The 27,844-nt window shown below is 40.4% G+C and overlaps 2 protein-coding genes across 2 annotated transcripts; one reads left to right on the top strand and one right to left on the bottom strand.

Annotated features, from left to right (window-relative positions):
• The first annotated feature begins 88 nt into the window (after window positions 1-88).
• LOC108011512 (uncharacterized) lies at window positions 89-27,104 on the top strand. Its single transcript, XM_070995779.1, is given in 13 exon segments — window positions 89-128; window positions 3,214-3,366; window positions 4,162-4,287; window positions 5,510-5,566; window positions 5,568-5,601; window positions 7,250-8,460; window positions 14,086-14,219; window positions 15,554-15,671; window positions 18,438-18,508; window positions 19,938-20,013; window positions 20,173-20,235; window positions 22,198-22,267; window positions 26,717-27,104. Coding segments are annotated over 12 exon segments (2,160 nt in total). The 5' UTR covers window positions 89-128; window positions 3,214-3,252; the 3' UTR covers window positions 26,803-27,104.
• On the bottom strand, window positions 8,935-9,966 carry LOC136117116 (uncharacterized). Its single transcript, XM_065866457.2, has 3 exons — window positions 9,858-9,966; window positions 9,493-9,680; window positions 8,935-9,445 (listed from the first exon to the last, which is right to left on the bottom strand). Exons 1-3 carry the CDS (start codon window positions 9,964-9,966, stop codon window positions 9,344-9,346), a joined length of 399 nt encoding a protein of 132 aa, XP_065722529.2. The 3' UTR covers window positions 8,935-9,343.
• Window positions 27,105-27,844: the final 740 nt, after the last annotated feature.

Below are 27,844 nucleotides of genomic sequence, written 5' to 3'. Positions count from 1 at the left end.
ACACACACCAGCGCAGACCGCTCGAAATCGACCAAGCGGCGAGCATCGAACGTCAACATATTGAATAAATATTTTCAGTTGAACATCACAATCCGTTCAAGTCGCGGATAACTCCGAATAAAAGTTTTGTAAGTAAAAAAAGGAATACGTTAACGTTAGTTATCAAAAAAATAATATAAAATATATCAACGAATTTTTAAACTAAAAAACCTGTTGAGTGATTGAAAATAATTCAATTTTAATTGGAAAAAAAGGATCAAATCAACTGAAAAATACAATTATATAACCAAAGTTTCTGCAAATCCAACTTGAAATCAACCAAAGTGCTGTGCAATTCTAAACTTTAAACCATCCGCAAGTATTTTAGAATATTTAAAATATTTTCAGTCAGAATAAAAAACCCAAATAGAGGTTAAACACCTTTGCAGTTCGAGAAAAACTAAGAATAACGATTCTTGAGACCTTGTCAAGTTTGTCTGCTAACCGCAAGTCGCTATATAGGGTTTCTGCTAAACGCATTTCATGAGATCTATAAACATTGTAGTGGGCAGTTGGGATGATCTTCAATTCTAAAAGCATTCGTGTAGAGTTTAAAAGGAAGAATAATGGGTTTGCAATTCCATACTTTCTTCAAAAATCTCAACCCTTTTTTCTTTTTAAAGAACTGCTTTATGAGAAACAAATGATAAGATAAAGATAAGAATGATAAAGAAGATATTTAAAGATTTTTGTTACAGGGGTTTAGTTAGAAGATTTTTTAACGAACTTGTGTTTTCTCAAACTAAACCAAGTGTTAGTGGTAGAATATTTTTAGAACACCCAACTTTTTTTTTATTCCCACCACATATAACTTGGAACCACGAGCATTTATTTTGTATCTGTGAAATCCGATACACGACCGCTGGCCTCAGATGCCAAATGGATCTGCAGCGAACGTAGGCGAAATCCACCAAGAATTTCCCAGAAAGCTCCCTTCGCTCGGCACTTCTCTATTTAGTATTAAGTAATATCCGTGGGGAGGCAAGATATTCAACAGATGCCTCAGTTGTCCTATTTTTAGATACTTTCTGTGTGTGCTAAGCTAGAGAGATAAAACACTGAAATAGAGAGCAGAAAGCTTCGACTATTGCCCAAGGCATTTAGCTAAAGAATCTATATGTGTTAGACCCATTTAAACAAACGTGTGTATATTGGGTTCTATTAATAGATATTTCTGTATTCTGTATAACGAAAATCTGAATTTTCCATTGGATAATTTGGAAATTTCCTGTGGAAAAGTACATATTAGAGGGTCAGATACAAATTCCTGAGTGCGAGTTAATAAATGTGCGTAGGACGGAAATGTTTGGATTGTCTAGATTTTTTTATCTTGATGAAAACTGATATGTTATTGTTTGGCTTTAAAGACCAGGAAAACTTCCAACTTATAATAACAAATTTTATCACAAAGATGATAATGTATGGAACCTTTTATTTAGCTTTAATTCTTTGGTATAGGCCCATATATGGACTATATGTGTGTCATTGCCGAAAGTTATAAGATGTCATGCGAATTTTTGTGCTGAATCAACGCAAACATAACTCAATGTGTCACCTCAATCGACTTATAGCCCATACACATGCAGATATATTTATATATGTTTCAGGGAACAAAAAATTTGCCTCGATTGCGATTTCATTAAAATTCAACTTTTTTGACTTTTCGATTGGTCGCTGTTTTGCATTGCCACTGCTTTTGCTGCGGATCAGGCTCAGGAATGTAAACAGAGTTTTTAAAAATAAATGCATGTTTAAGGCGGGAGAACAGCAAATGACAGCGATGAGCCGTAATAAAGAATTAAAATTTCACGAGGCGAAACTCGAGTCAATTAGCCGGCGGTTGCATTCGATTCGAGCCATGACAAATGTTGGTCAAGTGGGTTTTGGTGTTGGTAGAAGGCGGGGAGCAGGGGGAAAGGGTCTTAAGGAGGGGCCAAACCCTCCAGCTGCGTTAACACTGAGTCAGAAGTCTGGATGGTTTTGGGAAAGGGGGAAAAATAGGGCATAGCAGCTGGGTAGATGATTCATTGTGGGGTTCTTAATTAAAAGATGAAAACCGAATTTAGAGAAAAAATAAAAGTTTCGTTCAGCTGAGTATTTTAAAGTATGCAACTATATATAACATTTCAAAGAATTATGATTTTAAATGTGCATAATAAAAGTACATTAAAAGTATAATTCTTAAAATTACAACTTAATATATTCAAAGAATCATTGATTTTTAATCTATTATTCTCGTATATCTTTCCATTCGTTAAACCCTTTAAAAATATCAATAAATATACCTACCAATCTCTTGGCCCAGATTCTCTTTACCCCAATCTACTGACACAATTTTCGCTTGGTGACTGAACTCTCTATTTAAGAAATTCCCCAGTTCCTTGGCCCAGCTTCGCATGGTTCTACAATACCAAGTGATCCGATGTGATCGGCATAACTAAGCACACATTTTCGGTAAAGAAGTCACCCCCAGAAAATGAAGTCAGGAATCCGAATCAGAAACGTGAATTACCTAGTCAGGTATTCTCGTTTAAATGATTTACTGTGAGATGAGAAAACACTCTCGAAAAAGCAAACGCCCGAGAAAGAATCGGGCAATAAAAGTCGTGAAGAGACGCCGGCGAAATATTAAATTCTCAATTTATCAGTTGGATGAGCCTGAACAAAGAGTCTGGCTTCGAGAGGGGGCCTTGAGTGACTCGGTTTTTGGCCAGGCAGAATAATTTATTGGCTTTGCCACCTTTCGTCCAAATATGGCTGTGGCCATTATTCGAAATCACTCGATGATTATCTTGATATGTAGAGAACATTCTGTATCTTTACTGATAGCATGAAGATAAAGCGGGATTTTCTATCTAAAATAATGATAATATTTATATGAAATCCTTGACTTTAATCGTTAGAGATTCCCATTAATAATCCATTTTTTTAAGGATCAGCTTTGGGTTGTAAGATAGATATACCTATGAAGTTGAGCTTGTAAATCAATTTGGAACGACTGAAACTATTGTAAAATGCAAATGATATTTCCAGAGAGTTTCACTTTCGCATAAACCTTGTTTTGTTTTTCCGTTGCAATTGATGGTTATCGCATAAATTTGCTAATTGCCTTATTGGCTACACTTAACTACAACTCGATCCCAATCTGTATCTCCATCTCCGTTTCAATTGCAGTTTCTTTCGAGTGCAGCTGAGTAGCAAAACAAAACAGACATGGATGCCATCAAGAAGAAGATGCAAGCGATGAAAGTCGACAAGGACGGAGCTCTGGAGCGCGCTCTCGTCTGCGAGCAGGAGGCACGCGATGCCAACACCCGCGCCGAGAAGGTGAGTCCGATTCGGAGATTCGGAGTCAGCCACCCCATTTCCTTTTCCCCTCCTACACAGAAGAAAACCGAAACAGTTTGAGGAATTTTAAAAAATTAAAAAAAAATTCTAAGCCCAACCAAAACTAATCATAATATCCAAAACATGCAATTCATTCGGAAACCAGTTCACATATTTTTGACTATATGACACATTAACTTCAAGTAACTATAATTGAAAACCAATTTTTTAAGCAGTAGATCATTTTTCTTATTTATGTAAAATTTTGTAACTAATACTTTTTTGAGTGCATAGGTTTCCAGGCTTTTTTACACAAATCCAAATATTCAAAATTTAGGCAATGTCATATGGTATATGGTATTTTAATTTATAACTTATTAATAAAGTATAATATAAAGTCAAAAATAGTAAATAAAATTTTTCTTATTTATGTAAAATTTTGTAACTAATACTTTTTTGAGTGCATAGGTTTTCAGACTTTTAAAAAAAAAACCCAATATTCAAAATTAAGGCAGTGTCATAAGGTTTATGGTATTTTAATTTTTAACTTATTAATAACTAATTATTAACTTATAAATAAAGTCTAAAAAAGTAAATAAAATTTTTGATTTTCATACATCAGTTGCCAAGTAAACTAATTTTCTTCTGTGTAACCAACTGAGCATTGAAAAACACTTATTGTAACAAAAAGCATAATTGCCGGCTTTCACACAACACCATAAATCTTGTTAACACATGCGATTCCCGTGTATTGCCTTGATTTTAAATAACATTTTCGTCTATTTGGATCCGTAGGCCGAGGAGGAGGCTCGCCAGCTGCAGAAGAAGATCCAGACCGTTGAGAACGAGCTCGATCAGACCCAGGAGGCCCTGACTTTGGTCACCGGCAAGCTGGAGGAGAAGAACAAGGCTCTGCAGAACGTAAGTCCCGATCTATTAATATTTAATATTGTAGAGTAGGTTTTAAGCTAGCTTTAAAAAATAGTCACCCCTTTGCAGTTTTTTGAAAGAATGTTAAAAACGAAATCTTAGTCATTTCTTAAAAAATACATTTTGATCCTAAAGTTTAAAAAACACTAGTTAACATAACAATTTTAGTTCCACTACAACAAAGAAAGTTTTATTTGCTATAAATCCCAAATAATGTTATGTTACACTGTTTAAAAAAAATATTATATTTTTTTCTCACATTTAATGAATATTTAGTTTCCAATAAATATGTAGCCATGACGTAATATTATAAAGATTTCAACATTTTTTTATTTCTTAAAATGTATAAGTTTGTAATATCTCAATTTTGAGTTTTATACACCAGACATTCCCCATGAATGTGCTTTTCCTTTGACAGCTCACAATTAAAATTGACAAATATTGAACGGAATACAGAAAAAACCTAAAAAAAAAACATAATTAGTTAAATCACTTAACAAAGTGTTTGAAATAGAAGGAAAAAAATCCATTAATCATTTGAAAATGTAGTCCGCTATTTGTCAGAAGTCTAGAATCCCAAACTATTTCCTCATATTTACCATAAGTCATTTTAGTTCTTAAGAGAAATACGTATATTTTGAATGCTTCTGCCCAATATTTTGAAATGCATTCAAGGCAAGAAATACACATAAATTTATAACAGGCATTTCAGAAGCGACTTGGTGACAGCCGGTGGTTTTCTTAGGGGGAGATTGTCTCGAAAATGGGGCAGCGTCAATTTAACGCCAATTTCATGGCTGTTTGAAACCGGAGAAATTGTTTGGGGGAAACATTAATATAGTGTGTTTTTTTAAATTCCAAAAAACATCATAAATTCTTTTTTGAATTTCAAACAAAACAGTCAGCAATTGACACGTAGCACACCCACTCTTTTTTTCTCTCTCTCTCTCGTTTTCTGTGTTTGCTGTTGGCAACGCCTGGCAGAGAGGCGCTATTTTTAAATTCGTTGAAAATAGCCAAACGCAAGATATCAAATAACGCACTCTGTTGGCTTGCCAAAAAGAAAATGTTCTCGCAAAAAAAAAAAGGAACACGTACACGTACTCTCTATTCCTCTGAATTAGCTTTGAATCTAGAACATTTTTCGCTGTGGGCCTCAGTGTTTCCAAAAAGAATTCGAATTGCGATTCGTCTTTTGATTGCCACATTTTGGGAAAGTATTTCAAGGACATTTGGCAGCGATTCAAAAAAGTCTGAGCAGGTAAAAATGCTTGGAAAACTTATCGCTACGGCTGGGCCCTGAAAGTAATAACTTATCAGGCAATCAGACAATGTTGACTCTAAAATAAATATGACAAACGGATGCCGCTGACTAATAACTTGAAAAGAATGAAGAAAAAGCAAAAAGAGTAAGCAATTAAATGAATCAAAAGGCTGAAAATTCTCTTTTATTGGGGAAAAAAATTTGCGGAAGAGTGGAAATTATGTATGTGTTTGGTAAGATACTCGCTCTTGCTCTCCCTCTCGCTCTCTCTCTCTCGCTTTGAGTGGGTGGGGATCCGCATTGGATCCTATACAGATCCATATTGCTGACTCACTCGCACGCGTGCCACACGCAGAGACAGAGAGCCAGTGAGAGTGGGTAAGAGAGAGAGTTTCCTCATGCCCATCTAACGGTGAGCGCATGGCCCCAAAATTCAAGTACAACACAAACACAACACAACGAGGGGCCGAGGAAAAAGCAGCAGAAAAGCCAGCAGCAGCCGCCCGCTCATAAATCCACCGAAGAAAAACTAAATTAATTCAATTAATTACCAACCAAATTACACGCTCATAAATTAAATTAAATTCCGTTCGGTTTGATTAACTTGCCACAGAAATCACTACTTTCATTTAATGGCGATTTAAATGAAATTCTAGCGATTTTCTTTTTAATTACATAAAAACTGTGTTGCGGAAATTCTCTTCTCTTTCGGCAATTTTCACGCGCTAATGAAAATTCGCAGAAAGATTTGCATTAAATCATCAATAAAAATAGCGAAGCTAACAGTACAATGAGCCCAGCTGTTTGAAAGCCGCAAGTAAAGCAAAAACAACAACAACAACATAACTATTAAACAACACGCACCAAATCACACAGAAACAACAAAAACAACAACAAGCATTGCTCATAATTAATATGTACGAGAAAACATTAAAGATAGGAACTGCAAAAGTTAATAATGCATATGAATGGCAAAAAGTGAGATACAACAATAAACCACAACCAACAACAGCAACAACAACAGTGGCGGTTAAACCAAAGCCGCAACAACAACAAGCACAAAAACAAATTCAAAAAAATGCAACAAAAGTCGCGCCAGCAACAGCGTTACCGTTAACCGGCAACATAACCGGCAGCAGCATAACCGTTAAGCAAGGCCCGAAAATCAAATTCGTTGGCAACGCGGCGCGCCGGCAATCGTTGGCCCATCAAATCAAACGAGCACATCGCCATCTGCTGACCAGCGGGGGTCAGGACAAGCAGCCGCAGCAGCAAAAGCGTAAACAATTTAAAATTTCCCATTGCGATATTCAAATTGCCTGCTACACTACAGCCGCACAAAAGAAAATGGTGGTGTAGTTGGCAACGCAGCTGGAAAGGTTTGAAACGGTTGCCATTTCCAGATTTCCCGTTGCACCGTTGCCAGCCCTTCCAGCCAAATTGGTATTTTTGGTATACTGCAGACTGGTCACACTGCCCAATCCAGCAACAGCTGGTTCCAGTAAAAAAAATTCACGTAGCAATTTTGGCCACAAATTACACAAAACTAAAGTAAATAATTGGATTTTGTAAATACCAGAAACAACAAAAAACAGTTTGTAAATATAACCAAAAATACCAAAACTAGGAAAGCGTGGCCCCGTTTTGCAAAAGCAGCCAATCGAAGAAAAACAAATTTTAACATTTCAGAAAAAACACAAGTGCAGTCGCCGACTGGCAGCAAAACAGTTGCCAAACCGAAACAGCGGTCGAAACAATTGCTAAAGACCGATAAGCCAGGCAGGGAGAAGGCCAAGCAGCAGCAGCTGCCCAGAAAACAACGGGGAGTCATCACCAGAAGGAGCAACAAGCGAGCAGATTCAGAATCTTCGGGCCTTTCATCCCGCTGGTGTTCCATCGAGGAGCAGCTGAACCTGCTGGACGACCTGCTCTACTACTGCGATGAGGAGGCGGAACTGTATCTAGCCCAGCTGTACGAACGGTTCGAGACCCTCCGCACAAGGAGCAGGAGCTCCTCGCCAGCCAGCGATTTCTGGAGCGACTCGGACATGGAGCACCACGACGACTCCAGCACCAGTGGCACTGGCAGCCACACGGCCAGCAACACAAGCCTGGTTCCCGCCTCGCTGAAGCGCCGTGGCCACCAGCATCATCCGCGCTTCGCCGGCACACGCCGTCCCAATGTGCCCAATGTCCAGGAGATTCTGGCCGCCCTCTATCGCGGCGACTCCAAGAGCGCCCTCTCCAATCTCAGGGGAGAGACGCAACCAGAAGAACCAGAGCAAACACAGCAGCCGGAGGAGGCAGTGTTGCCCCCCAGCAGGAGCACCTTGAGTCTGCCGCTAAGCGAATCGGTGACCAATTCCCTGGGCAGCAACAGTCCCACGCCCACGGACGAGAGCAGTGTCCAGGATGAAGGTGCCAGCCAACCGATGGCTGTTCCTTCGGCAGAAGGAGCCGCTCCTCCAGCAGCCACAACCACCTCCGTCAAAAGCAAGAAAAAGAAGCGGGAGAAGGGTGAAAAGTCAGAGAGATCCGAGAAATCTGAGAAGTCCGAAAAGAAAAAGAAATCTTCAGGCAAAAAGGAGCGCAGCAAGCGGTCCAGTGCCATGGAGATGAGCAGCGACAGCCTGGCCACCGACATCAGTGGCGGGGCCATTGACGAGGGCATCGCCCTGGCGGATGACGACGACAACCAGGCGGCGGAGTGGTCCAAGCTGCGGTGCACCAGCGAGGCGGCCGAGATTGTGGCCGAGCGGGAGGCGCGGCGGAACAAGGGACGCTGTGCGGACTATCCGGGACTGGCCTTTGGCAGATCAATCTTCAGCTCGGACACCATGATGAAGTTCAACATCATCCGGAACGAGCTGCACAACATCATGAACACACAGCTTAAGCGGGTAATTAGTGGTTGAGTCTTGGAGTCGGTCGTAATTTCTTTCATATAACTAATCACCTTTCTAAACCTTTTGCATATATCTTTACCAAGCGAAGAAGCCACCTCGCTGTTGTTGTTGTTGTTCTGCTAAAGGGGACTCCAAAGTTTGGTTAGGTTCTTTTGCAATTGCTCCAATTTGTTGCTGCTTCTTTTCGCATTGCAAAGCGATTACGTCGCCGTCTTCGTCTTTTCGCGAATTTCTAGTAGTGTCTTAACCCTTGGCTGGCCCTCAGGGTCTTTCTTCGGCCCTCGTGTTTTCTTTCGGTTAGCTGTTGTAAATCTTGACCCACTTGGCTTATACCACTTATATTTCTCACCTTTCACTTGAATGATGGCCTAAAATCGATTTGGTTAATAGTGTTTAAAAGTTTTTTGCTTATAGTTATACTTTATAAAAATATTTTCATATGAGAATTTTTTGGTATATCTTTTCCCACCCCCCCCTGTAAAGTATTCCATTAATTTGGGCAAATATGTTTACTTAATTGCAGGCAATTGTTTAATTAGTTACGCAATTGCTGGAATGCCTAACGGTACTCGCCGGCCACCTGTTGCTCTCCCTCTCTTTCGCCCGCTGTTGTGCGGGTGGCAGAAAGAGAGCGTCCGATAAGACCGCTAAATGGTATTAGTGCTTATTTTTTTGTTCAATTTTTTCGCTCAATTCTCGATGCGCTGAAAAAGGCAACACGGTTTGAAAAACTAAAAGGAAAACCCGGCCATATTTGGGCAAAGCATAAACTATGCGGCGTGCGGGCCAAGCTCGATTTGCCAAAATTGGCCAACAAATTAATTATTAAACGCCGATACTCGGCGACCTTCCCCTTTTATTTACTTTTAATTTCTCTTCAATGTCGCCGGGCTAAAAATGGAAAAGCGCTCATTGTTTGCACTATCAAAACAATTACGCCATCGCCATCGAAAGTCAAAAAGTCGAAAAGTCGGGAATACTAAGAGCTACAGGTGGTTTCTGAGCGTTTCGAAAAAAGCGGTTAACATCCCGATTAGTCATTACGTTGCGCTTACGTCGTTTGCTGATAAGCGTGATAAAGCGCCGGCATTGTGTTTTCCGTTTTCCGTAGTGGAAGCAATTAGTGGAATGAGTGGGCGGGGGGCGGCGGTGGGGGCGGGGGCTTCGTTGCGTTGGCACACACACGCACACACACCTGCAAGCCACCTTGCCTGCTTACTCATCTCTCTTCAACCAATTTTACATGTCCGATTTTTGCATAATATTATTTGCCTGGAAATGACAAAAATCCGAAATATTTCTTCACTAATTAATGCCAAAACAACAACAATGTCGACATGGACAGAATTTTAGCGGCTTTTAACAGGTTTTCCAGCCGCACACACACACACACTGGCGCACCGTTTTAGGCGAGGCAGACAGACTGGAAGGCCAAGCCACTGGTTGTCCCGCTCGCACAAACCACCACCGCCGCTTCGACTGGCGATTCGGTGGATTCATTTCCAGTTACGTACTCGTCGCAGTCGCGTCGTCGTTGTCTCTCTCTCCGTGTGTGTTTTTGCCACCAAATAGCAATATTCAATATTTAAACGCAGCCCATTCTGTTTCCGAAGTTCGCCTGTCAGTTTTGCCACCAAGCACTGCCCTTTAGAATTCGAATCCAAGCCAGGGAAAAAGCAGTTGAAGCAAAAGAAAAACCGGTGGTTCACTGTCTGCGAGTGTGTGTGTGCGTCCCGAGCTCTTTCGTTTTCGTGAGTGTGTGTGTGTTCCGTTCTTCGAAGTTCCAAATTGTAAATTAAATTTGGTCTGCAGAGTGCTTCTTCAGTTGGAAAAAAAAGAAGAAAACGAGCTCAAGTGCCCAAAACACTTTGCCAGTAAATCAGAAAAACACCCACAACCTCCGCCAAGAAGAATATATAAAAACCACAAAAATGACGACCAGCATTCCACAAGGCACTCTCTTGGACGTGCTGAAGAAGAAGATGCGCCAGACCAAAGAGGAGATGGAGAAGTACAAAGACGAGTGCGAGGAGTTCCACAAGCGGCTGCAACTGGAGGTGGTGCGCCGCGAAGAAGTAAGCCCCGCCACTAGTTTCCCAGCTAAATTTGCTACCCTTTGGTTTGGGCAACAAACGACTGCGTGACCTGTCTTGTGAATTTTGCATAAATCCTACCTAAATGAAGGGAAAAAAAGATAGTCCAGTTCCAGTCCAGCATTTCTTTCGCCCCCTCTCTCTCTGCCAGCGTTTTAAGTGGCCTCTTGTGTGCGTGTGTGGGAGCGGGACAACCTGCAAGTGTTTTAACGGGCGCGCTCTCTCTTCCTACTCTCTTTCTCTCTTAGCTGTTGTTTTTACTCTTTGGTGGTTTTTCCAGTCTTGCTGTTGTTCTTTTCGTGATGAACGAATTTTCGGGCTCAGATACAGGGTGCTTCCGGTCCCCCCATAACTTTTTTTTCGGCTAACTGTTCTTATCGCTGACCGAATTCATTCACCTTTCGAATTGTGTGTGTTATCTCTCCCGCTTGACGGCACACACTCAGGCATTAGCATAAAACATACACACACAATCACACACACACACCACCGCATTTACATAAGGCCAAAAAGGAGAAAGAAATCTTTTGTAAATTGAGCGATTCGGTTGGTCTTGGTCTTTTCTAGCTTTCTGCTTTCTCAGCGACAAAAAACCGGCTTTAAGTCCGGCAAAGAAGAAGCCACATCGCTTAGAGCTAGCGGTGTTCTAAATTCGATTAATTATGATTTTTACGCCATGGCCATCAATAAGTGGTTTAATTCTCTTAATTCCTTTCCAGCTTTTGCCCGTTGGCACTGCCATGTTCCTAATTCAATTCTAATTAAACAATTCAGAGCGAGGGCTCCTTTGTGTGTGTGTGTATATATGACGTCATTGCTAAGGGAGAAGATTTTTGAAGACAGTCGAAACTCCCTAACGTAACTTTTTATAGGTTTTCGATTGAATAAAGGTTAAATTAAACCCTACAAATCTATCAGTAAATATAAATATTATTATTAAATTATATTTCAGTTCTTCTTGACCAAGTTCCACTGTATTTTTTCCTTTTAAAATTCAAATTGATTTCGAATTTGAAAAGATTCTAAAGCCGGATTTTACTCCCTATTTGATTTTTTTCCACGCTCTTAGCAAGTGATTGACGTTCCGCTTCCCTCTAAAAAAACGGAAAAAACTAAAACAAAACATAATTTGCTTTATTCAGTATTTCTATACAATGCTTTCAATGTCACTCTACTCGGGTCTTTTCCCCTTTTTTCCCTCGTTTTCCTTCATTTTCCCCTCGTGCAATTGAACGTTGATAATTTCAATGCGCGCATTGTGACAAATTGGTTTTGATTTGTGTGCTTTGCCTCTTGCCAGTTTCGTAATTCGGAGATTACAGCATATGACGCCATCGCTCCACCCTTACCCCTCCCCTCCCCCTCCTCCTACCCCTTAGCCCAGCGGAATTTTTTAGAAAAAATATTTTATGCTTGAGAGCATCATCATCGTCTTTAAAACAGTGTTTTACATTTTCATGGCTTATTTTTCGGTTCATAATTAAAAATGCATCATCACAATGAAAACACGCCCTACGTGTACCGCTCCAATAAGTCTTTCTTTTTGTTGCTGTTTATTTTTTTCGGTTGCCAGGGCAATAAAACAAAAAAAAAAAAGAAGGAAAAACGAAACGAAAAACACGTAAATTTCAAGGTGTGTGTGACTAAGCCGTCAACAATTTCTGGTACCATTTCTCGGCCACACAGTTTTGCATTGGATTTTATGGAGAGTTTCTGTTGGCATTTCGATCTTATTTTTTTCTGCATTTTGCCGGTCATTTTTCATACATTCCACAACAATTGGGGGCCACACTTGGCCATCATCTCCTCTCTCTTTAAGACTGAAACGTGTTCTGTCGCCGCTTTTCTTTGCCCATTGATTTTCCCCCTACCCAATCCCCCCCTTTTGGTGGCCAGTTAATAAAGCGTTTAATCTTCAATACGTTTTGTTAATGAGTGAAAAAAAAAAAAGAGTTGGCAAGAGGGAGACGACCAGCAACTCCCGCTACAAAACGAAACCCAACTGGAATCCACACTTCAACTTCTTTGCTTTGCTCTTCGTTGTTTCGGATTTACTTTGGAATACCCTGAGAAAGGGTATACCTTTTTATATCTAATTGATGGGAACTAATTTTATTTAGTTGCCATAGCAACAATCGGAACGCACCATTATAACTTGGCTGTTTATAGAGATTAATACCTGAGATATTAGAAATCATTATTTCTAAATGTTTTATAATGATTTATATATTTTGCAAGTCACTTTCTTACTTGCAAGAGTATAAAAACTTCGCTCATTTCATTCAGTTTTCATTTGATTTTTTGGCATTTTTCGTTGTCGCTGCCTCATGGGCTTCATCGGCGGTTTTGTTGTGTGACTTTCGTGTTTGGAAAGCTGCGCTGCCTGTGCCTGCTCCCCCAATTCGAAATGCTTTTTATCGCTCAACTTGTGTGTGTGTGTGTGTGTATTTCGTACGATGACGTAAGCCACACGGTTGGTTCCAATTCATAATCACACGATACTTTTACGACCCGCACTCACATCGTTTATTTGGTTCTAGGCGTCGTCACTTGGTCAGTTGTTCAGTTTGTCAGTGCTTCAATTGCTCAGTTAGTCATTCCCATGTACATATCAGTAGCTCTATATCCATCTCCATCTCTATGCCCGGCACCATATCAGTCATTGGACATGGTTTTGGCTTGGACATGGACATGGAACTTGGAACTGGCACCGGACTGCCTTGTCCAATTGCTTTTCAGCCGTTTTCGATTCAAACTTTGAATCGACTTTAATTTTATATACTTTTTTCACCATTTTTGGGCGTGTGCTTCGCTTGTTGTTTTCGCTTTTCATCGTTCAACGTTCAGGGGCCTCTATAAGGCCATAAAGCATTGAATATTTTCCGTTCTTTAATGGGTATATGCTTCTTGATGGTGGGAAAACTCTCGATTAAACTAAGTCGATGACGTCATGGACCATGAACCTTGTATTGGCTTCTTTTTTGGAACTAATTGCCATATCAGGTTGTGGTGTTGATGAACTTTTGTTTAACTTTGATGGCTAGTATCGATTGCACTTGGCCAAAATAACACGCAAACATTCTGTTGCCTGTTTTAGGGCGCTTGGGGGGTTTGTTTGACCTTGCTTCGACAGCAGCAACAACAGCAACGAGGTGGCAAAAGGAAGTTTTCTTTACAGGTGGAAGCCACAGAAGAAAATGGAACCAACGGTCGACTTTGTAGGGAACAAATTAGGCTTACCAATTTAAGTATTTTCAAAAAGAAAGGGGGTTTTAAGAGAGCGCAAATGCAGAAGTAGGAGAGTTTCTTTATAGCAGTCATGTTACCCAAACCAAAGCTAGCTAAAATTTGATAATATGAATACCAAACCAAAAGTAGCAAATATTTATGTGTATTTCTTGCCTAAAAACCATTAAGTCTAGTTCCATAAGAAATAAATTAAATCCTAAGTCTCTAGCGATAAGTTCTAGCGAATGATGGATATGCTACAGCTGGTTCTTTCGACCATCGAACGTTTGTCTTATAGGCCGAGTCCGAGGTTGCCGCTCTGAACCGTCGCATCCAGTTGCTCGAAGAAGACTTGGAGCGCTCTGAGGAGCGTCTGGGCTCCGCCACAGCCAAGCTGTCGGAAGCCTCTCAGGCCGCCGATGAGAGCGAACGGTTAGTACCACCTTTCCACCCTATGTCCATGCCCCATTACCACCCAATCAATATATACCCCCACTGTACCCCAATATGTAAAATACTTTTTAAGTTTACAGAGAAATTTTTAAGTTCGATTTACCATATATATTTCTTTAATCGTATCTAAATATCATTTCGCATTGCTGCGACAAATTCAGGATACGAAAAGCGCTTGAGAATCGCACAAATATGGAAGATGACAAAGTAGCTCTCTTGGAGAACCAATTAGCACAAGCAAAATTAATTGCAGAAGAAGCTGATAAGAAATACGAAGAGGTATAGTCAACATACAACATTTATTCGCGGAAATTGGTCTCCGTGCTAGGGCACTAGGGTTATTAGGTTCTGCTCCTTGAGGTTAGGTTCACTTGGTCAACATTTGCGTTACTAATTAGGTTTTGGGTTTTTCTCTCTATCTGCGCTCTCTATTTTCTAATCTCTACTTAACCAACAACTGCAACAACGACGATATAATTGTCGCTAAAATAATGGTCACTTTTATAATGATGATGTACCTAAGTTAGTTTGTAAGACTTTCTGTAAACAGCATTTAGTTTGCCCAGTTCAAAGATGTCGACCCGCCGCTGGAACTGGAACACCATGGATACTCCACATTCTTGTAAAAATATTGTAAAATGATGTACCGAAGGCATGTCCTACATAAGCTTATGGTAGTCTATTAGTCAAATGGCTGTTAAACAATTATATCTAGAAATAGATCAAAAAATACCCCAATGTTTGTAATGAGACGAAGCTTAAAGAGTGTTTGGCTCGAGTCTAGCTGGCTCAAAGAACAGCTATTAAATTCGTTGCATATCAATTTCGCTTTCGAGGAAGCCAAACATTATTTAAGCCTCTTGCTTAACCACTAGTCTTCCCCTGTCTCCCCTAGTCTCTCCCCACCCACTGTAAAATACTTGTTAATTAAGTAGAAAAAATCCGAATTGTTAACTCAACTGGCAACAACAAATTTCTGTCTCTTTTTACAACAACAACCACGACAACTACAATCAAACTTCAATATTCACATACCAAAAATGTATCTCTAAATGTGAATGTTTGTGTAAAACATCTGTTTGTCATAACAATTGCAACAACAACAACAACAACATCAACAACAACCACCACACTGAACACCCAACAACGATGTGGACGATGACGTCGAATGAATCACACAATACCTTCTTTTCGGCTGTACCAACTGCAATTCCACTGGGGAACGGCAAAAATCATCGCTAACCACTTGGTCACTGTCTTCTATGGGCATGGTCGTCGTCGCAACTCTATATATACACACTATATCCGTATAGTGCTCGCAAGATTCTTGAGAACCGCGCCCTTGCCGATGAAGAACGCATGGACGCTCTTGAGAATCAGCTGAAGGAAGCGCGTTTCCTTGCTGAGGAGGCTGACAAGAAATACGATGAGGTGCAGCTAAAAACCAATTTGTCTTCTATTAAGCTAAGCAACAATAACAACAACAGTAACAGTAACAATATCAATATCAATACAAATATCAATAACGATATCAGTAAATCAGAGTTATGTAATGCCAGCGCTATTGGTGGCACCAACAACAATAACGCATCCAGAACTATTGCATCTGCTGCTGTTGGTGAAGAGACTTCCACCTTGTCCTCCACAAGCCACGAACACAACAATAATCCCAATAACGACACCTGATCTGGTTCCTTTGTCAAGCGTATATCGGAATTGAATCGAATTGAAATGAAATGATTGATTGAGGGTGATATAAATGCCACCCAAAACTTGGCACAGGAATCAGCCAGTGTGTTGATGCAAAACTTGTGCTTACCACGATGATTACGAATGATGCTTGAGGGCAGCTATAGCTTAGATCTAGACCTAGATCATGCACCGCCCGCCCGCCTGACAATATGCAATATATATACGTGTATAGACGATGATGATGATGATAGTAATGATGTATTAGTCGCGATGTACATACAATGTAAATCAAATCCAATGAAATTTCGATTGTAACGTCTGAACAAATCCCCCCAGAAATTGGAGACGGCCCTAGCAAAGGCCGAAGCTTTTCCTCCTGCGTGTCTTTCAATTTGTAAAATACCAATAGCAATATGTAATGTAAACGTTAAGCGGTCTATACGATGTCCACAAGTACTCTACTAATTGTACTCAATGCTCTTCCATGAGAAACAGCTTGAAAAGCATATCGCCACTGAATTGATTGTCTAAACTAAAGTGTAATTGGGTTAGTTTCTTGACTTATTTGTTTATTTCCATTCGATTTACGTATTTGTAAAGAAAATGTAATTTATACTCACGTTATAATGCATAGAGCCACACACCTTAAATTTATAATTAACCCAAGGAAATGTCTAATTTTGGATTAATATTTTTGCAAATTAATGTTTATATAACATATTATATACAAACAAAATATATAAATACAAATATATATAAATGCAGCATAAAACTAATTTGATATTATTGACCAATGAAAGAGGGAGCAGATAATATTTGGTTTCTTCTTATTGTTGTACATTTTTAGTTGGAGATTGGTAGGCAATGTTTTATATTTCAGGTGTTTTTTGATAGAAAGTCTTATTAACTTTGATGATTGAATAGTTTTTAATAGAAGAAGTGTTAAAAAGTTAATAGGACTTGACAAATAGATTATAATGCTGTATACCAAAGATGGGAACTAGGGCTTACCTTTTTGATGGATGAACAGCCTATCAGAACCTATAAATAAAATTGGAAATGTCATGCCTAGCTGGGAGGTACAAGATCTTCAGCTTTTCCCCATAATAGTACATTTTGCCTCACCCAATCCAGCGAGGGCCTGAATGCCTACGTGTTTTGCACGTCAATCAGATCGAAGAAATAAACCAACTGATAAACTGCATTGGCAGATAAGCCTTCTTTCTTCAGTATTGTTTTTTGCCTTTGCTTCCTTATCTTTTCGCAAAAACCTAAGGCAAGGCAGCCATAGTGTGAAAACCAAGAAGGCATGAGAATTTAAAATGGAACCCATAACTGGGAAAAGAGTTTGTTTAACTGCTGGCGCCGATAAGAGAGGGCCGCTCCCCGAATGGTATACTTGGGGATACTGACTGGATTCGAGTAGATTTTGCAAACAGTGGGCCATGACATAAGCGCCTAAAAACTCGGTTGCCAAAACGATCGATGATGCATCAAGCGAGAGGGGATCACTTGACCCTCAGACGTAGGCCGATGGAAAGTGCCGTGAGTCAGGGGCAAGAAATGTGCGTGGAGCATATACTTACTTCCATCTGCATTCGTTATCTTTTCCAGTTAAAAGATCTGACGACACTTTCGTCACCTTGCCACGCTTGGTGCATTGGCTTTCATGATTCATTGGGATCGTTTAAGCACACTAGATGGTATTATCAAACACCAAAGCGGAAATTAAAATTAATTTTGGTTAGCAAGGCAATCAAAATCAATAGGCCTAGACCCAACATGGGTTAAAGCAATTTCCACAATGCTTAAAGAATTTTTGGTCTTATCGTCTCGTTATAACTGGTTTCTGAATAGGTACTAAAGTTTATTTAGATGAGATAATAGGAAATTGGCAATCGGTGGATAGTTCCCATAAATGTTTCAATATGGAACTGCTAACATCTTTATGATCTTAATTTCCGTTGGTTTCCGTTATGCTTTTGAAGACTATAGTTAATTAAACGTGATATAATTATTACCATACCTTATTTAGCTTTATCAAGATTGTATGGTTAGCCCAAAAAGAAATGTACAACAATTTCGAAAGTTACAAATATTAAAATAGCTCCAAAAATAATTTTATGCTATAGCTTGAGTACAACAAAGAAGAGTATGGATAAGGAAGACATTAAAGACCCACGCGATAAGCACAAGTTTTACGGGATGACAAAACTGAAAACAAGAAAATAACAATAAACTACACAAATTGTTTTGTTATTACTAAAATATGCTAAGGCACCACACAAGACCATAAAAAACATTTAAAAACTCATTAAAATCTAATGAAAAACTTCATCTTACGCTTTTTATGTTACTTCACTAAACTCAAAATCTTTGTAAAAAAAAAACCATGAAATTTAATACATTTTCTATATGTTCTCCTGTATACCCGACGTTCCTTGTATTATATCAATCAATCAACAATCAATCAATGAATCGATATGTAATATTGTATGAGAAAAGGTTGCCCGTAAATTGGCCATGGTTGAAGCTGATTTGGAACGTGCCGAAGAGCGTGCCGAGCAGGGTGAAAAGTACGTTATAAGTCCAAATTTACATCTATATTGTTCGAATTGTTCGCAGCCCGTCTGTTGTGCCTAATATTAAAAACAATGTTGAAACTGCCGCAAAGCAACCTAACCTCATTAAAACCCCCGAAAATATATACTTTTTGCATTTCCCCCTGTTGAGTTTAAATTTTGATTTTGTTCTTGTTTTTCTAGCTAGCTAGCTTTTGCCTATATGTTTATAATGTTTGGTTAAAAATGTGAATATACTAGATAAATCAACTAATGTTGTGTATGATAAAAGCATGTTCTTTAATAGTTTAGATCAAACAAAAGCACAAACAAAGAGCAGCTTAAAACAAGAAAAGAGGTTAAAGAGGTGGAAAGTTCTCTCAGCTGGGAATAAAACCCCAGGGTTCTGTTGTAAAGCGCGGTGACCCCTGCTTGAGGTGGGAAATAAAGCTGCAATGACCTGGAGTTTTGCAGGTCAATGCGCTTTATAAACCGCTCCCCAAGATCGGTGAGCGTTGCGCAGCGAAAACAAAAAACAAAACCTGACGGAGAATTTTCACCTCTTTAGCCCAACTGCTCTGTGGCCATGAATCATGATGAATGAAACCAGCACAGTATTCACATTTTTTGCCAATCTGCAGCTTTAGCCAGACACGAAACTAATCTTGAAAACCTTTTTTCTATGCCATCCATAACCCATGCCAAAACAAAAACCGAAACCCCAAAAAAAAAAAACAATGTGTGTACTTAACACAATGCTAACACCTTGCCACGCCCCCGCTATGCCACGCCCACCGCCCTGCCGCAAAAGGTTGCCAGAAAACTCGTGCTCATGGAACAGGATCTGGAGCGATCCGAGGAGAAGGTCGAGCTCAGCGAAAGGTTTGTCCACTGCCAAGCCCCCCATCAGCCTTCCATTCGCTGTCTTTTTGTCTACTACTAACTGCATTTGGTTAAATATAATCCACGTTTGTTTCTTTGTGTGCGCAACTTGAGCCCGAGATAGAAAAATATTTATTTATAATTTCCATAGTTATAAATAACCAAAAACAGCTAAGTAAATTTGATTTGAGCCGCGGGACGGACCATAAAAAGTGAAATCTTTTTGAGTTGCCGTACGAAAAACTATTGTTTTTATTACAAAAATATTTGCCAGACCTTCGCATCATGATTTGACGGTTTCTCGTCTCTTGGCCAACTCAACTCAAGTCAACTTAACTCATCGCCTCCATTGGCAGCAGTCACAAGATCTTTTTCGAAAGTAAAGTGTTGTCAACTTTGAGTTGGTCATTGGTATTGCTCGGGCCTAAATTGCGCTTGAAAGAAACCTTTATATTTAACAATTGCATGAGTTTTGCTATTCTTCTTCATACCCAGCAGCTATTCTATTGGACAACTATTTAATTATCATGTTTTCCCTATCATTTTCTTTGCGTGCCAACAGCAAAATCGTGGAGCTTGAGGAGGAGCTGCGCGTGGTTGGCAACAACCTGAAGTCCCTGGAAGTCTCTGAGGAGAAGGTCAGTATCTCTATAGGATGATTATAACTTTTAGCTCCATGAGAGCTATATTTTATAAACAATTCTTTGAAAAAATCATAAATATTTAAATTGAATTCCCCGTATTCCCGAAATCCCAAAACTCCCCACGAAATGAACAAACAACAACGATAAATATAGGCCAACCAACGTGAGGAGGAGTACAAGAACCAGATCAAGACCCTCAACACTCGTCTAAAGGAGGTAGATACGAAACGAATAAGCCAAACCTGGCACCAAAAAGTGGCCCAAAAGCAAAGAGAGCTTCCCAGCTCGATCAATCCATGCGAACCGAGTGTCCAAACCAGCGAATATATATACTTATCTTTTGTTGTTTCTCATTTTGTTTGTTTAACATAATACCCAAAATGGAGGGGTATTCGAGACAATTGCCCCTTCCAAAAGAGGAAAATTCTTTCCTTGTTTTTTTGTACTAATTCCATAAAAATGTCTACCGACATTGATATTTGTTTTACAGATCAAGCAAAATACCTTTTTGCCATTTTTACTAATTTATATTTTCTATTCTTTCTTTTTCATATATATTATTTGTTTAAATGTTGCCGCTAAAAAATGCCAATACCCCCAATTCTAATTTGCGCACCTGCTGGATGTTTACCACCTATACAAACTGATTTGTTCTTGCATGAATACTTAATAAATTTATGTTCGATAATGCTTATAACATAAACCCAATCGCTTGCCAACACTGAACAAAACCACCCGTAGGCCACACAAAAAGAGGAAACCTTTGAGACGCAAATCAAAGTATTGGATCATTCTCTGAAAGAGGTATTACGACAGAGTCGAACTGTATAATAAGTATATCCTGTGGTCTCTCTCTCGGTAAAACTGTGGTGTTGGTTAATCCGCTGATAATATCCAAATACTCCTTAGCTAACTTAGTTTAAGCACTAAAATTAAACAAAAAAGAAAATATTGAATTGCACAAATCGTTATTCTCAATTTTAAATTTACTGTACATATTCGTCAATTCGACATTTAATATTTTCTTTTATGTGAAAACGAAAAACGCTTGGTGAAAATACAGCAATTGAAAGCGGAATACCACAAGTTATGAGTTTAAGATCAATAGATCGATTTCCCTATAGAGTGTACATCATGGGCAAGTATTTGTGAACCAATCTCTCGCATAAGACGTGTGTGTGTACATTTGTTCAAAATTGAAAACAACTATTTGTGCATTGATTGCAAGTGAGAAAAACGAGTAGAACAATGATGATTTCCAATTACAATTTACCACTCCTAAAGCTATAATGCCTGATTAGTGGCGAAAGAATTAATTCTCGCTAAGTAGACGATCAAAAATATTTATTTCGGTAGATATTTTTTAAAAACCCTCAAAAACTCACATCCATGCAACAACACACACACGCACACACTATTCTGCCACCCAATGTACGAAATGAAATTGATCTATTGATCCATTGATTTATAATTTGTTGTATTCTCCCCGACGTCTAGGCACGCGTCAATCAAAAATATTACGAACAGGAGCTCATACAGTTCAAATTAAATGTAGAAGCTGTAAGTCGCCGCAGATTAATGGGCGTAGAGATTATAGATTCCGTCGAATTACGATCTTAACAGCATTTTCTGTTCTGTCAAACATATGCAGTGACTGCGTAGCCTCCACCAGTAATCGTTGCTCTTATCATTCCCTTAATGACATTTAATTTGTCTGATTTAGGTTTTGTCTAAAAACCCTAAATACACAAGCGTCAGCAGTTTGTAAGCATTCTAGTTGAATAAAAACCGAATTAGTCTCTAAGCTGTTTATTTGAATGATTTTGTTAATATGTACTTTAGTTTCATTTGTCATCGTTTATTGACTAATGTTCATTTGTCATGCCACATTTTATTTAATAAGTTTTTCTGCTGGTTTTGGTAGCATATTTGGGAAGCTTCTTGGCTTAGTGAAATAATGGTTGAATTTAATTTCTGAATTGACTGGAAAATCTCCAAGTTGGGCTATTCAGAATTTAAATTTTGCAGTTTGGCAGGAGGTGAAGGAATGCATATGTATCTCCTTTAACTCCTGCCTGCTGTGGTAGCCACTTTTTGTTGCTTACTCTCTCTGCTGAATCCTAAACATTTAACTAACTTACCATTTTTACCTCTTTTCCTCCTCCAATCAAACAAAAGGCTGAGGCTCGTGCTGAGTTCGCTGAACGTTCCGTTCAGAAGTTGCAGAAGGAAGTCGACAGGCTCGAAGGTATGTCCGTCCAAGATTTTATAAAAATTTTACTGAGAATGTAGGAGAAATAGCTCAGAAGTTTACAACTTTTTAAATCTGTGTAGCAGTATTTCAAATTAAAGTACAAGATCACTAGTAACATTCAAGTTTTATTGTTGTTTATTATGCATTTATGATTTATAGAACTTTAAGTAGGATCAAAATTAATTTCCTTATTCCAAATCCAGTACCAATTGTTATCTAGTGAACTTTATGTATTACCTACCTCGATTTTAATTTATTATGTGTTAATGCAATATTTTATAATTTCATTTTCTTATTGTTTACTTTTCATATATAATTTTGTTGTTGTTGTTATTGTGCTTAACAAAATACAACTTGCGCTGCTTGCTAAACCACTTGTTGCATGACCTGCCCTGCCCCAAAAATGACAAACCGAAACGAATAAAAATCGCAGATGACCTCCTCAACGTGCGGGGCAAGAACAAACTGCTGCAGGAGGAAATGGAGGCCACCTTACATGACATACAGAACATGTAAACATCTAATTTGCTTATGTAAATTAACTAAACTGCCTGCTTTGACGTCAAACAAAACACCCACGCACACAAAACTGGCGCTTTCCATAATTTAAATACTAGAGAACACATCTCCACACCCACGCCCACAACACGCCACGCCCACCACCCACACGAGACAAGATCCAAGGACGCCAAGTGTCTTCCATGCGGATGCGAAAGCCATCTTCGAACGCCAAGCAACGGGAGAGTTAATCAAAAATCAAAAATAGCGTTAAACACTCTAAACATAAACATAAACTCAATGAAAAGCAGACGGAAGGGCAGAAACTAAAGCAAAACATTCTCGTAGCAAGCGCATTCCAATTTACGATAAACAATTTTCGATATCCGCTTCGATATCCATTTCGATATTCTCGATGACTGGCAGCTAACGCCATTTTACTATAACTGTTGCAATACAATTTTTCGTTGAATCAAATCAAATTTAATAATTATTTCCTTGAGTTTACTATATACTTAACTTTTGCTTTTGCTACCCCCTACCTTGTTTTGTTTTATTTAAAAAAACCTTAAATTATACTTGTACTTTTGTATTTGATGAGATGACAACTTGGACAAAACACGCATTGCCGCCTTCTTTTTAGTTTACGTGTATTGAATAGAGAGACAAACAATCGCTGTTATTTATATTTAAAGAGTAAATTCTATGCTAAAACTTTGTATTTTGTCGCCAGCTTAACTGTATTAATAATATGCTAATGTTTACCTTGTTTATACATTATTTAAACAAATTGTCGTGTTTGCAAAACGTTGTGTAATATTTGCCTACTTTTAAGTTGCCGCCACGCCTACCAACACGAACTACTACTCTTTCGATAGAGATTCCAAAACAAAAGACATTTAGCTAGTGCACTTCATTCCAATTGCAAATCGGTTATCCCGGTTACCCGGTTCGCCCGATACAGACCACTTTTATTTAAAAAATAAAACGAAAACCAATTTCCATACACTAACCAATCTTCTGATTCTGAATACACACACCGTGACACCCAAATGAGAAGAATGCTGCAACAAGAAATGGCATTAAAAATTCTAATTCGATCTATTTACGATTTACATAAATTAATTATTTATACTTTAATATATACCTATACAATACATATACTATACAATACATACCATGCTGCTGCAATTGCACAAATAAAGTATTTTTCGAAAAACGTATGCCCCCGTATGCCATCTCGATATCGACCGTCCAGCGTTCAGTGTTTGCCCACCCGACTCTGTGTGTCTGCTGTGTGTCCCACCCACATTTGGCCACCATTGGAGGTTCTATCGCCCTGCTCTCTCTCTCTCTCGAATCTGCTCTAATCCGACTTTCTAACCCTTGAACCACACCACACCACCAAATCACCAAACCACACCCATCCGCCATGCCAGACGAGATGATCAAAGAGATAGAGCACTATGCCCTCGTCGGCGACCAGCTGGACTGGACCTTCGTGGAGATGATGGGCATGCCGCCGTTCTACAACGAGCGCTACCCGAAGCCGCCCACTCCGGAGCTGACCGAGGAGGAGAAGGCCGCTCTGGAGGCCGCTGCCCTGGCCGAGGCCGAGGCTAAGGCTAGGGCCGAAGAGGCTGCTGCCCGTGGCGAGGAGGCCCCAGCGGAAGGCGAGGCTGGTGTGCCGGCGGAGGGCGCACCTCCCGGCGAGCCTGGAGCAGCTCCGGCTGAAGCCGCCGAGGCGGTCCCGGCCGAACCTGTCAGGATTCCCACACCACCACCACCACCACCATTCGAGTACTCCATCGATCTGCCGCCAGAGGGTGCCGAGGTGCCATACGTGCGAAACGCCGAGCCGGGTGATTTCGCTCCTCCACCAGAGGCGCCTGCAGAGGGAGCTCCACCAGCGGAGGGAGCACCACCAGCAGAGGGAGCACCACCAGCAGAGGGAGCCCCAGCAGCGGAGGGAGCCCCACCAGCAGAGGGAGCACCACCAGCAGAGGGAGCTCCACCACCAGCAGAAGGAGCCCCAGCAGCTGCTCCTGCGGAGGGTGCTCCACCAGCACCTGCTGCAGAAGGAGACGCAGCTGCCGCCGCACCACCAGCACCACCGGCTGAGGCTGCCCCTGCACCAGCTGAGGGCGAAGCCCCACCAGCACCACCCGCCGAAGCAGCTCCCGCCGCTGAGGCACCACCTGCTTAGATAGATACCCTGAAAATGTTCAATTGCAAGCAGTGAAAATAGATCACAGGATCTCTAGACGGATCTCGGCGTTCAAGAACTGGCCAAAGTGTTTTCCTTTCACTAACTCTTCAAGTCCTAAGCTTCCAAAATAATATTTAACTATCCCAAAGTGTAAATAAGATATAACGTATATAATTTAAAAGTGTTCTTTGGTCTTCTAAGAATGTTATTTTGGTGTTTAGGATTTGTGAACCCTTCGCTTGCTCCATCCCGTCATCTCTTCCTGCTGTCTCCCCGCCCTAAGCTTATTCAAGTTTTATTTTTAATTTACGCTCTACTTCCTTTTCACGTTTTATTTTATCTCTCTTTATACTCTATATCCCCCGTCTCCATCGCTTGTATTGCTTTTTTCACAAACATATTCGCATACCGATCCCGATCTCGATCGCGTTAACCAGACGATCTAATCGTTGAAAAAGAGCGCTATTGCCTGATTGGCGACAGCCTGGACGAGGCCTTTGTGGACCTGATTGTGGGCCTGGAGCCCTTCTGGAATCCGCGCAACCCCAAGCCGCCGACGCCCAAGCTGCCAACGCCCACGCCCGAGGAGTTGGCCGCCATGGAGGAGGCACGAGCAGCAGCAGAAGCAGCCGCAGCGGCCGAGGCGGAAGCGGCCGCAGCTGCTGCTGCCGCCGGAGGCGAACCCGGAGCAGAAGGAGAGGGCGCTGCGCCTGGCGAGCCGAAGGCACCAGAAAAGGAACCCACGCCGCCCAAGGAACCCACTCCTCCACCACCACCACCACCGCCATTCGAGTACTCGATCGATCTGCCACCAGAGGGTGCCGAGGTGCCCTATGTCAAGAACTACGAGCCACCACCACCCGGATCCGAGCCAGAGCCTGTGCCAGCTGCTGAAGGAGAGGCTGCTCCGGGGGCTGAGGGAGCTGCTGCTCCGGCGGCTGAGGGAGCTGCTGCTCCGGCGGCTGAGGGAGCTGCTCCTCCAGCGGAAGGTGCTGCGCCTGCGGCAGAAGGTGCCGCTCCTCCTGCCGAGGCTGCTGCTCCTCCTGCTGAGGGTGCTGCTCCTCCTGCTGAAGGTGCCGCCCCTCCTGCTGAAGCAGCGGCTCCTCCTGCTGCCGAGGGTGAAGCTGCTCCTGCTCCGGCTGAAGCAGCTCCTGCTGCCGAAGCCCCAGTTGCCGAAGCTGCTCCAGCTGAAGCACCAGCCGCCGAAGCGGCTCCCGCTGCTGCCGAAGTCGAGGCACCACCAGCCTAATCCCAGCTCAGCCAATCCCCGAGAGAAACTGCTGCACATCGTCGAAAGAGAACACAACTGCTACCAACTGCTGCCCTGCTTTTAAAAAAAACCTAGTTTAGAGCACGTTTTTGAAAACCATTTTATTTTATTTTAAAACGAAACACAAAACGAAATTGAATTAAAAATTCAGTTAACAAAAGCATTCTAAAAACGAAGTGCTGCTTACTTTTTCCGTTGTTCTTGCTACCTTTTTATTTATTTTAAATTAACAGCTAGCACAACCTTGCCGATTTTGCGAACTCAACTGCTGGCTTTTTTATTTATTTTGCCCGAAAAGAGGTAATTATCATCAGTTTATGTCGAGATTATATGTTTTTAAGTGTGAAGGTCTCAGTTTGTGTCAGGTCTTAAGTGTAATTTTAATGATTTCTTATGAATTTTTTATTAATTTTGTTCCTTACTCTTGCGTTCTTTTATGATTTTCCACACACACCAACTTGAACAGACGACCTGGTCCTGGAGAAGGAGCGCTACAAGGACATTGGAGACGATCTCGACACCGCCTTCGTCGAGCTCATCCTCAAGGAATAAGCGAACCGCCCTTGACGGATCCTCGACCTCAGTTGAAATTCGATCCGCACTTCTGTTTGCCCGGCACACCTTTCGATTGTTTTTACTGTAGCATAATCGTAGGCGCACTGTACTCGTAGTATTCTGTAGCCTCTCTACTTTTGATTTGTGTGTGTTTGTAGCCCAATAGTTTGTAGATTGATTTTGACTGCGGACCAATAAGAGGAAGCATCGAAACAATTGTGTATTTGTTTGACTCAAACGTTTTTATTTATTATTTGTATCCAAACTAAGCAATAAAGCAATCAACTTGAAAATATAAATCCTGATAAATTTGCCTTTATCTTTATTTCGTTTACTGCCGCTGCAGACGAGGTGAGCAAAGGTAAGGAAAAGTACAAAACTATAGCTCAGGAACTGGAGTACGCCGATCTGAACAACTACTAAAGTGGGAGTACATCCCAATCCATGAGGAAAAGGAACAGCAACTACAGCCAGAACAACAAATGCAGCCTGCGATCTACAAAATAAAAAGAAAAACTAAACAAAAATGGAGTCTGAAAGCATTTCGACGTCCAATTTACAAATTATTTTAGCATTACACTTCTTCGCCTAAGCATTCCAAAAAAGATTTTCTAACATAAGAACAAAAGTGTTACCATATAGAAATTTTTTAGCAGTTATTTAATACCATTTGTATGAAGCAAAAAGTTAAGAAAGAGTTGTGTAACGAAAAAACGCTGCCATTTTCCTTGAAGTCACCTTTCAGCTCGAAAAAAAAATCTGTAATTTTTAAAAACTTAAACCCAGAAGCCCACCAGTCAATATCGTACATTACCATCTTCATAAATCTCAGTAAAGCTTGAGCCAAAGTCAATTTTCCCTTTAGTTTTCGTTGCTTGTGTTTCTTGGCAGTTCGCGAATTGTATCTACAAAATTTCTATGGCCTTTGTATGGAATTAAATAATAAAACAAGAAAACATTAATGTAGATTATATAATGGAAGACGTATAAATTAAATTTACACATTTGACATAGCTTTTGTAATTCTATGTAACATGCA

Source organism: Drosophila suzukii, chromosome 3 (genome assembly GCF_043229965.1).
Source record: "Drosophila suzukii chromosome 3, CBGP_Dsuzu_IsoJpt1.0, whole genome shotgun sequence".
Taxonomy (NCBI): Eukaryota; Metazoa; Arthropoda; class Insecta; order Diptera; family Drosophilidae; genus Drosophila; species Drosophila suzukii.
The sequence above is the reverse complement of the archived record's forward strand: the minus strand, read 5'-3'. Positions and strand labels throughout refer to the sequence as shown.

Excerpts from the sequence above, each read along its gene's own strand:
- LOC136117116 (XM_065866457.2), bottom strand. The coding sequence starts at position 9,966 with ATGAATCCACCGAATCGCCAGTCGAAGCGGCGGTGGTGGTTTGTGCGA. Across the intron at positions 9,681-9,857 it reads GCCTAAAACGGTGCGCCAGT|CAGGCAAGGTGGCTTGCAGG; the intron begins GTGTGTGTGTGT and ends GAGATGAGTAAG. Across the intron at positions 9,446-9,492 it reads ACGTAATGACTAATCGGGAT|TATTCCCGACTTTTCGACTT; the intron begins GTTAACCGCTTT and ends TGTAGCTCTTAG.